Source organism: Sorex fumeus, unplaced genomic scaffold, assembly GCF_029834395.1.
Source record: "Sorex fumeus unplaced genomic scaffold, SorFum_2.1 ptg000063l, whole genome shotgun sequence".
NCBI classification, from domain to species: Eukaryota; Metazoa; Chordata; class Mammalia; order Eulipotyphla; family Soricidae; genus Sorex; species Sorex fumeus.
The window spans coordinates 42489097-42505035 of NW_026606120.1; the positions used below are offsets into that span (position 1 = coordinate 42489097).

At 47.0% G+C, this 15939-nt stretch overlaps 1 protein-coding gene across 1 annotated transcript in view; it reads right to left on the bottom strand.

Annotated features, from left to right (window-relative positions):
• The window catches only part of PITPNM3 (PITPNM family member 3), an 89497-nt gene that overhangs the window by 55392 nt on the left and 18166 nt on the right, over positions 1-15939 (bottom strand). Inside the window, exons 2-3 of the mRNA XM_056126828.1 lie at positions 13293-13388; positions 6286-6393 (exon numbers count right to left, since the gene is read on the bottom strand). Coding sequence (XP_055982803.1) covers positions 6286-6393; positions 13293-13388 — 204 coding nt within the window. The remainder of the gene's footprint in view (positions 1-6285; positions 6394-13292; positions 13389-15939) is intronic.

The window sequence follows — 15939 nt, forward strand, 5'->3', positions numbered from 1 at the left end:
GAAAAATATTCAGGAGTATCTAGTGAAAATTTTCAGTGGGGCTGGAGTGATAGTACAGCAGGTTTGGCCCCTCACTTGCACACAGCTAACCTGGGTTCGATCCTCAGTACCACAAATGGTCCAGGAGTAATCCCTGAGTGCAGAACTAGGAGTAAGCACTGAACACCAACATGTGTTACCCAAAGCAAAAACAAGCAAAATATAAAGGGGCTAGAGAGATGGTACAGTGGTAGGAAACACCTTAGTACCACCAGGAGTAAGTGCTGACCACAATTTAAAATAGAAACAGAGCAGTAAACAAAAATGCTAATCACTGGGCATCTTAAACCTTTGAAAAAGAAATATTTAATTCAAATGTTGTTAGTGTGAAATTTCTCGCCATTTCTTCACTGGAATAGTTGATCACAGAGGCTGTGGCATTATTTCAGAGAGACAAAGTGCTATATTGACACCCATGTGCTGTGCTGCACGTGAGGCAGCAGTAACTTTGTGGGCCAGGGAGAAATTTCTACAAACCACCATTGGTTCACAGGTGAGTATTTAAAACCCACGGGAAGGAGGTCAGAGAGACAGTATGGAAGGTAGGGTGCTAGCCTTACATGCAGCTGACCTTGTGAACAAGCACTACATATATGTTCCTAGCACTACATATATGTTCCCAAGTACCACTAGGAGTTAGCAAAGTGCAACTTAGCAAAGTGGAGTAATCCCTGACCACAGGTATGACCCTGAAACAAAGCAAACAAACAAAAAAGACCAGAAAAACAATCCCTCTGGTAAAGACTACTACACCTAGCTTGTATAGTAAAGCCTACTATCCACTGGTGATTGAATGTGCTAAGCAACACATGGGCTGGAGCAGTAGCACAGTGGGTAAGGCGCTTGCCTTGCAGGCGGCAGATGCAGGTTCGATTCCTCTGCCCCTCTCAGAGAGCCGACAAGCTACCAAGAGTATCCCGCCCGCACGGAAAAGCCTGGCAAGCTACCTGTGACGTATCTGATATGCCAAAATCAGTAACAAATCTCACAAGTTGTTGTGAGATGTTACTGGTGCCCGCTCGAGCAAATCGATCAACAACGGGAGGACAATGCTACAGTGCTACAGTGCTACTAAGCAACACATGACAGTCCTCGTAGGAAAAGCTCTCCAGGATCACTATTAGTTGCAAAGAGAGATCCTCCATGGTGATCACCTCTGCAGTGAGGTCTACAACGTAAGATTAAAGAATAATAATCTTCAGAATAAACGTGAAGACTTTGATCTTTTTTTTAATATTTGTGGTTTGGGGATGGAGAAGGGGCAGTGGGTTGGGCACACCCAGCAATGCTTAGGGCTTACTCCTGGTTCTGTCTTCAAGGAATACTCCTGGTGGTACTTGAGGGACCATATGCTATGCTAGATATTGAGCCAGGGTTAGATATATGTAAGGCGAGCATCTTAACTCTCTGGCCCAAGGATGGAAATTTTTGTTTTATTAGTATTGTTTTGTTATATAATAAGAATATTTTTTTAAAAAATAAGGTGGATATTTGCATGCCAATGTCACTGCAGCATTATTCACAAAGCTAAAAATTAGAAAGATGCTCATCAACAGATGGGTGGAGAAACAGAATATGTGCACACAATGAAATATTACTTATCCTTTAAAAGGAAGAAATTATGTTACATGCAATAACATAAATACATTGGGCTTAAGAAGATAAACCAGATGCAAAAAGACAATATTGCACAATTCTTCTTATTTGAGCTGGAGCGATAGCACAGTGGGTAGGGCGTTCGCCTTACAAGCGGCCAACATGGCCGACCCGAGTTCGATTCTTCCGCCCCTCTCGGAGAGCCCGGCAAGCTACCGGGAGTATTTGATATGCCAGACACAGTAACAACAAAGTCTCCAATGGAGACGTTACTGGGCCCGCTCGAGCAAATCGACGATCAACGGGAGGGCCTTTACCTTTACCTTCTTATTTGAGAGACTTAGAGTAGTCAACACCATGGAAATAGAAAGTTAAAAATGGTAGTTGCCAAGGGCTCAGGGAAGGGAGAAATGAAGAGTTACTGCTTAATGGGTTCTAGAGTTCCAGCTAGGAATAATAAAAAAAATTCTTGAGGTGATGGTGGTGTTGGAGGCCACAACAATATAAACATACTCAATGCACTTGAAAACTGCTTAAATAGCAACTTTATATTTTCATCAAATTTAAAATGTGAAAGCAGTATAAAAATATAGACAATATGGAGCTGGAGCAGTAGTACAGCAGGTAGGGCATTTGCCTTGCATGCAGCCAAACCAGGTTTAATTTCCAGAATCCCATATGGTCCCCTAATTATTGCCAAGAATAATTCCTGAGTACAGAGCCAGGCATATCTCCTGAGCACTGAAGGGTGTGCCCCCCTGGTCCATGGAAAGAGAAGGGCTAAAGTGAAGCCCCCTCTGTAGTCAGGATCTTCAATAGATTGTTCCCTCTGTAACTGAACCATTAAAAAAAAAAACCTTTGGGGAAGCAGCAAAGAAACCATTCACAGACAGTGAGAAAGAAAAGTCACACATGAGTAATTAAAACCTAAGCCTGTGCTGCAGATGGGTGTGGGGTCTAAATTTATACCACTTATGGAGAATAGAAACACTAAACTGTAAATTTAGCATATATAAGAAGCCCAAGATTAGGGAACACTCAGACCCAGTAGAAACACAAGATCAGTCTCTATAAGAACATTTTCCCAGAAAGGTGGGGATGGGATGGGTTTGACCAAGATGAGTCCACAATGAAAAGTAAAGAAGCATTTTATACGTGTGTGCGCACGCACACACACACACACACACACACACACACACACACACATACCACATACAGAATTAACACCCTCAAAGAGCAGAGACAGCACAGCGGTCTAAAAGTGACAGCACAATGTATGTTTTTAAGTGGTTAAAGAGGGCCATAGCAATACAGTGGGTAAGGCATTTGCCTTGTATGCAGACAACCTGAGTTTGATCCCTGACATCTCATGTGGTTCCCTTAGCAATGCCAGAAGTAATTCCTGAGTGAAGAGCCAAGAGTAACCCTTGAGCACCACACCCAGTGGTGAAAATGGCAAAAAAGCAAGTGACAAAGGAAATCAAAGATCAGGGATTAGAACAATAGTACAGTGGGTAGGGGCACTTACTTTGCATGCACCCAACCTTGGTTCAATTCTTGACATTCCCATATGGTCCCCAAAGACTGCCAGGAATAAATCCTGAGTGCAGAGCCAGAGTAAAACTGAGCATGGTTGGGCGTGACCCCAAAAGAAAAAAACACAAATAAAAGATTGAACAAAATTCATCGTTAAGGTTTCAGAAGAAGATGATCTGCTCAAGAATTGTAAAGCAAGGGGGCTGGAGCCATAGTACAGTGGGTAGGGTATATGCCTTGCACATGGCCGACCCGGGTTCGATTGCCAGTGTCCCGTATGGTCCCCTGAGCACTGCCAGGAGTAAGTCCTGAGTGCACAGCCAGGAGTAACCCCTGAGCATCACTGGATGTGAACCAAAAACAAAAACAAAAACAAACAAACAAAAAAGAATTGTAGAACAGGGAAAGTCTTTGGACCATCCATGGAGGAGGTATGAGGAGGCCACCAAAATCTAAGCCTGGAGTCCAGGTACAGGATTAGCTAGTAGTACTGGCCAGGTTGGGAAGGTATCTAGAGAGAGCCTGGAAGGCAGAGGCAGGAACCGGGATGTGGACAGGAGGTGAGCACCATCTGTCCCCCCCCCCCCCCCCCCCCCCCGTGGAGACTGTTTTTCCAGGAAGCATTTTCAGAACTTCCTCTCCCTAAAATATTCCCCAGGGACTCCCCTCAGGTTGCCGCTGTGCTCCATCTCCCCTGCTCTGCTGAGCACCCTAGAGGGTGACAGTGCCAGACTGCTCCTTACTTCCCCCACATCTCACACAGCCCCCTGTGCTGGCTCCATAAGGGATTGTGGAAATGAATGAAATGAATGTGTGTCTTCTGTCGTGTTGTGGGAATTCACATTATGAATTCACAGAGGAATGGAACTCGGAAGGCGCAGGAAACACGGCTGCTTATCCCTCCCTCCGCCCTCTCGTCGCTCTTCCCCTCCTGCTCTCCGTTCTGTACTGGGAGGAAACTGCCTCGGTTCCTGGACTCAGAAATGCACTGTCCCTGTAACCCACCTCCTGAGAACCTCAGAGGGAGTGCCAGAGTGGTGTTCAGGCAGGGTCTCCCCTCCCCGCTTTGCTCCCTGGATCTGCTTTACAAAGAATTTCTATTACAGGCTCTTTGCAGGGTGTAGCTCATTGAACCCACACAGCCTTGGGTACTAGCCCCAGGCTGGATGAAAATAGAGGCTCAGCTTGATGCCCCGACTCCCCAATATCTCAAATCCACAGTGAGGCAGAGCAGGGTTCAAATACAAATTGCTTTTGGCTCCAAAGCAATTTCAGCCCCTCCCCTCCGTCTCCCTCTGCTTCCTTCTCCCTAGCCCACCCTCTACCCCACACCTGTCTCCCAGTTCACACTGCTCCCATCCGCCTCCTTATCTCCTACTGCGTCTGAGTCACACAATTATTTGGCAGACAAGTGGGGGTGGGGTGGGAAGGGTGGGAAGAGGGGATGGATGGCCAGGGCGTGGTGAGTACACGCCTGGGTTTGTCTTTTCCTGGCAACCAAGCACTGCCTGTCCTAAGGCAGTGTCCCCCTCCAGAGTTCTTGGGGGAAGGAAGGGGTGGTGAAGGGAAAAAGAAATGGGGTTTCTCTGAAAGGTGGGGCTATGAAATTGTCTCTAGGACTTGTCTCAAACTGAGACCCACTTTGGATGCAGCCCTTCCTGTAACAGTAGCCAGGGGGCACTTCTCTTTGAGACTCAGAGCTCTTGCACCTGCCTTTGCAGGGGCTCAGAAATGTGCCTCACTGTAGTCCACTGTGATGGTATGGTCCACTGTGATGGTGAGACCTGGCTGTTGGACCCAGTCAACTGAGGGTCAAATCATGACACTGCCGTGGAGGACTTTAGGCAAGAAACAGCTTCTCCAAACCTGGGTTCCTCACTGATACGGTAGAACAGCACCCAGGCCTGTTCATTCCTTGGGATGGGCACTTTGATGAGGGGAGGGTCCTGAGCTAAGAAGAACTAGGTGGGGGTATAAAAAACAAAAAAGCATATGCTATAGGCAAGATTGCTACCAAGATGGCCCAGTTCCAGATGCTCATTCCTTCCAGTTCCAGGACTGGTTCACTAAATACCTTTTAACAGAATGGCTAAGATCATGACTGAGTAATGATGGGGCCAGGAGAGGAAGGGGGAAAGGAAATAAGGAAAATAAAAAGATGCAATATATGGATAGGGAGAAGGGACAGGAACAAATTAGCCTCAGGACAACAGGACCAGAAGTCAACCCCCTGGATACTTTCAGGGCTCCCTCCTCTGCTCCTCACTCTGGTGTGATCTTAACTATATACAGCCCCTTTCAGTTTCCCCACATGTCATTTCAGATCTATGTCCTATCAGTTACACCCTTCACTTTTAGCAAGCCTGGCTCCATAGCACCAATGGAAATATGGACCCTTCCTTGAGTTCCTCTCTCCTGCCTCCTCCAGAAAGCCCTGCCTCTCCTTTCTGGGCCCAGCAACACCAAACTTAATCTGATCCCTAAACATCTTTACTAATACTCTATCATACATCCCAAGACAGAGGTCACAGTGAAATCACCTTTAATCCCATCTACCAAACACTTACACCTCGCAGATTCCAACAAACATTCTCTTCTGTGAATGTGAAACAGAGGTCACATGGATAGACAGAAGGTTGCCTGCTTTGTCTGCTTAGTAAACCCTGGGTCAAAACTGCCCTCCACATATGCTCCCTGGATTAATCTCCAGCCATATTATTCTTCTTTTACAAGTCCACCACAGAAGTTATAATCTCCACTACTGTCCCTCTCCCTATCCATTCTGAAAGATGCCTCCATTGGTCAGTAGCAAACAGCAGAGGCCCATAAATCCAAGGAGCTTGAATTCAGCACCTCCCCTTAGACCATGCTCCTTGACTGGTCTTGCTATGGATAAAGGGAGCTCCACTGAAGTGCTCTGAAATGGTCCACCACAGTAAACCCTACAGAAGTACTCATGCAGGTACACACAGATCGCAGGAGACGTCACAGGTATACAGGCATATAGATGAATATTTATAGATAAACCAAGGCCTTTCCCTACATTTTCAGCACTCCCACCTATTCTGTAACACTTACGTGTACAACCTATTTACTACAGAGTTAGAATCTCACCTTGATGCTCCTCCAGTTTCCCCATGGTCTCAATCTGCTCCACCAGGTCATTTGAATTCCACTGGCTCATTCCAATGAGGATGGCATTCTTCCCTTCAGCCACCTCCTCTGTGGGCACAAGCAGAGAGAGGCATGAGCAGACAGGGCTGTGAACGGACAGCCTTGACAGGAGTTTACATCTGAGGAGGTACTTACGACTTCCTTTGACTTGATGCAAAATTCAATTATAAAAGGTGTCTACAGTTATGGAAAAGTATGAGATAATCAGGAATTTTTTGCTGCAAGAAGTCACTGTTGTTTTGCCCTGCTATATCTCCACATTATTACAAAAGAAAGTAACAAGGAGACAGTGTGAGAGGGCCTGAAAAACAATGAGGGATTTATTTCTGGCACTTAGAACAGTATTTCTTGAAAGGGAGTATGCTTGGGAAGAAGAAACAAAACCTTGACTATTCCTATCAGTTCTTCTTTGATTAAGTTACCAGGCTTCTCTTAGCTTCATCTTTGCTCAGGAAAATGGGACAGTCAAATTCTAACTCAAAGAATTAAGTGAGATAGTAGGAAGGTCTCTGGTACACAAATAAGTTCTCCTAAATAAAAGGTATGGCTATTTCCTCACATAAATGAGGTATCATCAATATTTGTTGAACCAGGATTTGGGTGGGGCAGAGAAGTTATGGAGTAACCAGAGAGAAAATGACTTCTAGCTCTACTAAGCAAACCTCAAACTGTGTGGAAAATCACCGTCCCACTTCCCAACGGTGTGGTCTCCCTTTAACCCCACTCCTCCCACCAACCCTGAGTTCCCTTGCCTTTTCCCAGTAGAATATTTTAGATTATTCTAGAAGGAATAAGTGGACTATATCCCCTAGCCAAACCAAACTCAAGCCTCTCAGTCTCTATAGACCAATAATGTACAACTAATACAGTCTTTTATCCCAGAAAGGAACATTACTCAAGAACAGATCCATTAAAATGGCCCCAATCTCCTCTTTGAAGAGAAAGGCCTTTCTGGTGAAAAGCTGTGTGCCTACTCTCATAGAACAGGCATTAGTGTCTGTGGAGGAGAATCTTCAAGCTCGTGATAATCAAAAATAAAGGGATGAGACTCAGTTCACTGCCAACGAACTTTATAGAGCAGATGGAATCAATATGGTGGGCCTGAAGCTTCAGGAGCTGTCCAGAGTTCTGAATCACTCTCATACTAAATAATACAGACCGCATTTCTGGCTAGGACATCTCCTCCTGCCTTATTTGATTTATTTAACAGTGCTTATCAGCCCTTACCACACATCGAGATGGTTAAAAGTACTTTGCAAATATTAATTTCACTTAATTATAATAACAATACTAAAATGTACTATTATTATCTCCATTTTACAGACAAGGAAAGTGGGGCAAGCAGTAATTCAGTAATATGCCCAAAGTAATTGGTTAGAGCTCAAATACAGTGTAAAGAATCCTTACTAATGGATTTAGTACTGCCCTCCTAATGGTCTTCCACGTCCATCCTGTATAGTTGCCCCTAACCCCAGAAGCACAGTATATTCCATCTGGGAACCAGCTCATACCTCCAGGCAATTCTGTGATCTGAGTAAATCCCTGACTGGATTCCAATCCGTACTTCACTGTTTATGAGCCTCTTCCTATATTGCACACATCCCACATGATATTGTTTCCTTATCTCTAAAATGGGAATAAAGAACTCTGGCTCTACAACTTTTTCTCAGGATAAATAGGTGTGGTGTGGAGTGTGGCAAGAAAGCACACATGTTGCAAAAAATACCAGGCAGTATTACTGTTTGGGAAGCAGGATGGTGAGGAATGAGGTTTAGGGCTCAATTCTGCCATCAGACTCTTTTTTTTTTGTTTTGATAGCAAGTTTATTCATGGGAAAAATTTTTCTTTTTTTAAAAATTTTATTAGTGAAACACCATGAGGTACAGTTGTAGACTTACAAATTTTTGTGCTTGGGTTTCAGTTATACAATGATCGAGTACCCATCCCTCCACCAGTGCCCATTCTCCACCTCCACTAATCCCAGTATCCCTCCCATCCCACCCTGCCTCTGTGGCAGGGCAATCCCTTTTGTTCTCTCTCTCCTTTTGGGTGCTGTGGTTTGCAAAAGAGGCATTGAGAGGCAATCATGTTTGGTCTATAGTCTACTTTCAGCATGCTTCTCCCATCCTAGGAGGATCCTCCCAACACCTTTAATTTGGTGCTCCCTTCTCTATCTGAGCTGTCTTTTCCCCTAGCATGTGTGGCTGGCCTCCAAGCCATGGAGTAAACCTCCTGGTACTTATCTCAGCTATTCTTGGGTGTTAGTCTCCTATTTTGTTACTTTATGTTCCCCAGATGAATGCCATCTTTCTATGCATCAGACTCTTTTTAAAAACCCTCAATACCATATTCTATCTGGATGGTCACTTTAGTTTTATGAGCTTCAATTTCTCAACCTATAGAAGGGTACAATAGATTCCCTATGCCGTACGGTTGTTGTGCAGATCAAATGGAATAATGCAGGTCAAGTGTTCACAGGAATGCCAGTATGTGGTAAGCGCACAGATAAGGATTATAACAATGGAGACGACAGCTCCACCACCAACTCCAGAGCTTACCCCAACATTCACTATCTATTTGTCTAGCCTTACGATATTCCTTCCTGCTCCAGGGTTGGGCATGGCTAGGGTCAGCTTACACCCCACCTTGAGTTCCATTGTTTCCTAGCTGTTGTCCAAGCATTCAGTTGCCCATTGATCCTTCTAGTGGATTCCTAAGTGCCCACTGTATGAGATGTGACCATGACCATCATCCTGTAGGAATCCAATTGTGTGGGGAAACACAGGTGTAAATAACTCTGACTTCTAGGCTCCAGGGCTATGTGTGTACATTCAGCAGGTGCCTGTACATCTCAGTTGTAGAATGTTCTACCATAATATGAGAAGCCACATTCCAGAGTGTGTGAGACTAGCAGAATCCACAGGGTCCTCGTGGGGCTCTGGAAGCTGAGCATGCCTCTTCTACACAGGCCTCATGTCATGTCCTCTTCCATATTTCCTTCCTGCTCTTCATCTGTCTCCCTAGCAAATGCATCTTCTTCTCATAGATTCTCGTGATGTTCTGCGCACACTTCATGTCTGGTCCTGTGCCACTAGCTCTGATATCACTAGTTTGCCACCAGTAGCTCTCTGTCCTTCTTGGTCCTTTTGTTTCTCCATCCCTCTCAGGCTCCCTCTGTCTGCTCAGGCCTTGTGGGGGAGTAGACATGTTTTTCTGGATCTTTCTTATTCCTTTGGTTTCTATTTTTCTAATTTTGTCTTTTCTTCCTTCCCTTTCCCATTTTCGGATTGTAGTGTTGACCTGGAATTACACACACTTAGTTGTGGTTGTTACCAGGGGCCATCAGCTTTAGTTGTGGTGCTTGCACACACAGGGGGCTGGCTGCTAAATACTTGATGGAGCCTGTGATGGAGTCCACGGTCCTGATTTTCCAGCTGCAGAGTAGCAACACAGCAGGCCCAGGGTCACAAAGCCACAGGTTCTAATACAGGCACCCATCTCCGAAGCTCAAGGAAAGAGCCTTTTATTGTATCTAGATGTGTGGACAGAAGGGCAGCAGGAGGTGAAAGTTAAGAAAGTGCCCATGTTACTATAGAAACAGCACCTATGTGACAAGGCTTGGCATGTCAGATGACATCCCAGATCAACTCATCTGAAGCCCCCAAGCCCCCACTGCACCCATTCAGGCACTGCCTCCCACAGGCATCTTCATTTCCTCTCTTGTAAACATCAAGGAGTGAATGGTCAGCCTCACATGGTAGTTCACAATGATGAACTTCCTAAGATGCTATGATCCATTTTCTAAAATGGTTGAACATTGTAGACCCCCTCTGGCAGAGTCTAAAAGTTCCAGTTCCTTTGTATCCCAGTCAGTGTGAATTGTTTATTCTAGTAGGCATATATGTGGTAGGATCTTATTGAGGTTTTAATTTGCATCTGTCTATTGACTAATGGATTCTTTTCACCATTAACCATTCATTGGGTACTCTACGGTGGGGTTTCTGTTTCTATGTTATTTTATTTGTGATGCATCAATACACAAGTGGCAATACAGCCTTGTTGTTTTCCACTGTCTTTTTACTCAACTGAGGCCCAGGTTGGGGTGTTTTTGCTCCGGGCTCTCCAGCACCTACAGCAGGATCTGTCACTCGAGAAGCAGGTACTTAGTTGTTTGAAGATTAAATGCACAATCTGAATTCCAGCCCTGATTCTGCCTCACTGGAGGTGGTGCCAAACAAATGTCCCAGTTTCTTTAGCCTCAGTTTCTCAGATCTCAACATGGATCGAGGGATTAAATGCAAAGCTCTGTGGGGCATTCTCACTCAGAAGCACTCCAGGCTTGAGGCCTGTCTCCTCTGGCCACCTGGATTCCTCTCACTCACTCTCCAGCTCACAGGACTGCATTTGGTGCTGTGGGTCCCCTTTGACCACATTCATGAGAGAGACAGGAGCTGCCTGGACTCCACTGCAAGCAATGGAGCCTCCAATCTGGGGTACCTACCTCAAGTGCACTACCAGAGCTCCCCAGAGATTCAAGTCTCCCCTCTGCTCCCAAACCAGGAGCCATCAATAAACCCCAGAGCTCGGCCAATGGGCTGGGTCTTATGGAATAAAGGTGGGAGGATGGTCACAATTTTAACAATAAATCAAATGCCAAGTCAGTTAGATACTGTACTTCCGGGCTCCTGTCCCTCCACCCCACCTTGCTGTGATATCTTGGGGGATTTCCATCCATTCTAAGGCATTGAGGATGAAGCCACAAGTTCCTGGGATCTGTTCACGCTGACACCCAGAGGGGCACCTCAGTTGGAGGCTCAGAGGCAGCAGAATGCGGGCCTGCCCGGGTAAGGACCAAGAACACAGCCCAGATGAGGGCCAGAGCTGCTCCTGGGCTGGAGAATAGCTGCAGGGAAGTGCCCACTCGAGGCATGCAACAAACCCAGACACCCTGGCCTGGCCCCCAGCTCTGACTGGCCTGGCTGGCTCGGTGGGACTGGGAGTTGCTCCTGGTAGCAGGGTGAACATGGCTTTGCCTTTCATTGCACTGAGCCTAAGGAGACTGTCCAAGGAGTTGGCAACTATAACAATGTGGGCGGGGGAGTCCCAGAGGGGTACAGATGAGCTGGGAGCTCCAGTAAGGAGTGCTGAGAGGTGGGAGACAGAGGGAGGGGCTGAAGGGCCGGGATCTGTCTGAGAGGAGAACCGAGCAGAAGGAGAGGGAGGAGATGAAGGAGGAGAGAGAAGGTAGAGCCCTGGGAGAAAGGATGGTTGAGGCCAAAAGGACCCCAGGCAGAGGGGTGAAAGGAACAAGAGGGATCCACGAGAGGCGGGTGTTTCCACAGCTGCTGCCAAGGAAGGCAGGTGAGCAGAGCCTTTTGGGCTGGGACTGTCCCATGCCCCCCTAGAGTGGCCCTCCTTACCTGCCAACACAGAGCCCCGATGAGCTACACGCTGATTTTAAATAAAAGTGCTCAAAACATCAAAATATTGAAGCCGGTGTTGTCACACTGTGGGCTCGTTGCTATGGAGAAACCGTCTGGCAGCCACTCCAACCAGAAGCCACCAGGGGACAGGAAGTGAGCCCCAAGTGGGCTGGTTTTTGTTAACATCCAGGAGGGGGTTCTCTGCCTAAACCAAGAATGGGGGAGCTCCAGCTGGGCCGGGGCCTATCTCTAAGTCGACTCCCCTTAGCATCACCTGAACATGCAGTCCCTGTCTCTAGAGGCACAGAGCTATCAGGGAAACTGAGGTCCAGAGAAAGTGAAAGACTTGTCCACCATCACATAACACAACAATGGTGTGGCCAGCGCCACATCCCCCGTGTCTGGCTCTCTCCCAGCACCGTCTGGCGCTCTCTCCACACCCAATTTTGGCAAGCCTGCCAAAGATGCCCGTTGTCTCAGAAGTGAGTCTTGTCCCCAACTAGGGTGACCTTTCAGAATGAAACCCAGTGGCCACATGGCACCTGAGACCCTCTTTGGCCAGGAAGGAGGTGACTGTATCACTCAGTCACTCCCACCCTGTCCAGGACTATGACTGCTCAGGGTCCACTCCCCCATAATTTGGCCAGGCCCCCACTGGTGCCCCAAGGCCCACTGAGCCCAGCTCAGGCAGGTCTGACTGATGTACCCATCCTCTTTGGAGTCCTCTTCTCCATACTGGCAATTCTGCCTGCTCCTGTTGCCCACAAAAAGAGCACACACACCCCTCCCCACTTAGGCCTATTGTGCTAGCCAATAGGGACCCAATGCTGGTACCTGGGGTACAGAACTGATGTCTCACCCACTATTGTCCCACTTCAGGATCCACAATTGTCTTTCTTATTGTTTTCCCAATCTTCAGCAGTTCTCTTCTTGCCCTGCTGTGACCTCCTAGTCACATACCAGGTGACTGGCACCCAACCTCTCCCCTCCCCTTAGGTGTCCTTTCCTCCTGATGCTCATCCTTTCTGCTTCAGAGTCCCCATGCCTTCTGCCTCCCTGGTCTGGAATGTTCTTTCTCCCTCTTCATTCAGACACCCCTGTGCCCTGCAGATCTGAGTACCCTCACCCCTACTCAATAAAACAGGCCACCTGTCATCAACCCATTAACTCGTGGCACTGAGCACTGGCGTTATTCCCCCTTTGTGATGGGCATATCCTCTGTGAAACTGCTGCATCTGCTTGTGATGCCCACTGGCTAGAGCACCACAAGATTGATGTGGGCAGTGGGCAGCCCCTGGGCCCTTACAATACCTGGCACCAATCTGGGAACAGATTCAAAACTCAGCAAACATCTCAAGGAGAGAATGAAAGAAGGCTGATCCCTGGAACCCACAGACTTGTCCATATGAAGTTTGGAACTACACACACTCTCCGAGGAGGCTACTGATCCCCAGTAGAAATCCCCTTCAAGGAGGTTTCTAGGGAAGTCACCCCACTGATGACAGGAGAACGGGACTCACTCACCTCTAGCATCAAAGAATTCATCATCTGAGCTCTCCACAGAGTCACTGAGGACATTTCGAAGGTGCCATGGGGCACCACCACCCGGGGGAGGGCCACCTGCAAAAGGAAAACACATGTTAGCAATACCTGGTACCAGGTTCCTGTTGGGGAGGCCAATCCAGTCCACATAGGACTAGAGACCCACTGGAGGCTGGAGTGATAGCATAGGGGGTAGGGCATTTGCCTTGCATGCTGATGACCTGGGTTCAATTCCCAGTATCCCATATGGTCCCCTAAGCACCGCCAGGAGTAATTCCTGAGCACATGAGCCAGAAGTAACCCCTGCGCATCGTCGGGTATGACCCAAAAAAAAGAATAAAGACCAACAGTAAATGACCTGCATGCCCTGTCCTCTACCCTCTGGTTCTCAGCTGCTCCCACACTTTCTTTAAGGCCCCAACATTTCTCTGGGAGCTAGGCAGCTCATAAAAACCAAGCCAGAGCATGAGGAGATGGCGCCAGGATGATCCAGGATATCAGCAAGCCTGGGCAAGACTTTTTCGATCAATTCACTGATCTCAGCAGTCTTAGCAAGAGTTCACTGCACACACACACAAGTTTTCCAGGGTGTGGTCACGGGGGTCAGAGGTGCCACGGTCTTATGATGTCATACTCCACCTTGAACCTTCCTCCCAGGTCTGCAGGGAGAAGAGGCCAGATACCCCACCCTGTCTCCTGTGCCATACACCTGCCCTGTCCAGTGCTACATACCTGCCCCATTCCAGCACCCCGCACCTGCCCCATCTCCAGTGCCACACACCCCACCCCATCTCCAGCACCACACACCTGCCCCTTCTTCAGTGCCACACTCCTGCCCCATTTTTAGTGTCACACACCCTGCCCCATCTTCAGTGACACACACCTGCTCCGTCATTGTCACTAGTATCTTTGAGGCCATTTTCTTACTTTGTGTGGCCTCAGTTTCTCCATTGATAAACAACCAACGCCACGTGGAGAAGAACAAAAGTAACATGTATTTTGTGCCTGCGTCTCAGAAGGCTCAGCAGATGCAGCTGTTGCTATTATTATTACTGCTATTTACTTGAGACCAAGATGCAAGGGTCTCCAGAGCCCACAGGAGCATGGGCACACGAAGAACACGGTCCCTTGCCCTTAACTCTCTGCTCTAGCCTACCTCCTGCCCTGGGACAGAGGGGAGGAAGGCCAGTGACAGACACTCACCCAGTCCTCTGCAGAAGGCAAACCCTACCACGACACCCCACCCTGCAGTCACACAGTCAGGCCCCCTACTGGGCACTCTGGGGTTCACATGCCACTAGCAGCACCCAGCAGGCACATCCACGAAACCTTCCACATGCTCCCAGGAACACGAAGTACAGGGAATTGCAGAAGGACTAAAAATGGATTTGTCAAAATTCAGATCACGAGAGTGTTACAGGAAAATCAACCTGGTCATTTTCCTGAGGAAACCATGAGAGAAGCACAGAAAGACGGACGCATTCAGCTGACCATCTGGGATTCTGGTGAGATGGAAGAAAGCTTGCCCAAGGTCCATCCACAGCGGGCAGCTGCGATCATGCTCAGCCGTACAAAGAGTTCTTGGCAGGTGTTAGGAAAATGGAATTATTCTCTGTCCTGACATGGAGAGATGCCCATAGAGTATAGTTAGGAGAAATAAATGCAGGTAGTTCCCACAATAGTATGTTCTTCGTGACCCGGATTTTTAAACAGTTGCATATCTGTGTACCCTGACTCTGCAACATAAGTGTTCAGATTTCATGAATGAAGAGCAGCTACGGGATGAGAAGCTGTGTGATGCTGGATAAATCTTTCACCTCTCTGTGCCTCAGTTTCTTCATGTATAAAGTGGGGATAGCTCATACTTGTCTCAGGAAATGTAAACAATAAATAAAGTGTATCCAAATACTGTGTTTTACCACATAATCATCTCACCCCCATGTGTGTTTTTATTGCCAAATGGGCATTTTTTAAAGGATTCAAATAATGGTTGCACCCCACTTTTTTGCAAAATATTATATTGCAAAGTCTGTGATGATTAAGCTGCGAAATACAGTACTTAGCACAATGTCTTGCATATTGCACGTCCTCCCAATAATAATTACATAAATACACTTACAGACACATTAAAATTTCTGCAAGGACACACGCCAAAATGTCACAGAGATAATCTCTGCAGAGAAAAAACCGATGATAAACCGGGGAAAACTCAGCTTTTACACTATACCTATAATTTTAATGACTCTCAATTTTATAAATTCATCCTAATTGATCCATTTTAAGATGTACTTCTTTTTGACACTCTAACATACTTAACACTGGGTCTGTCTCTTGTGATGGCAGGTCATGGCTGGAATCACAGTTTCCTCAGGGCATATAAAGGAAGGGTGCATCTTACAATTGCTTGTCTCTTAATCTCCAGAAGGCAGTCAAACCCCAGCACTCACAGAGTACATATCCCCTAAGGTCTTGGCCTTCACCACCAGGCACACACGTGCTGTCCTCACAGAGACCTGGGTCTCTGTACATCCATATTCCTGGCCCTGTTTTTCCACCTGCAAAATCATTGATAGAGTCTGTCCCATGATACTTTTCAACTCTGACATATTTTAAGAGCTCATCTGGCACA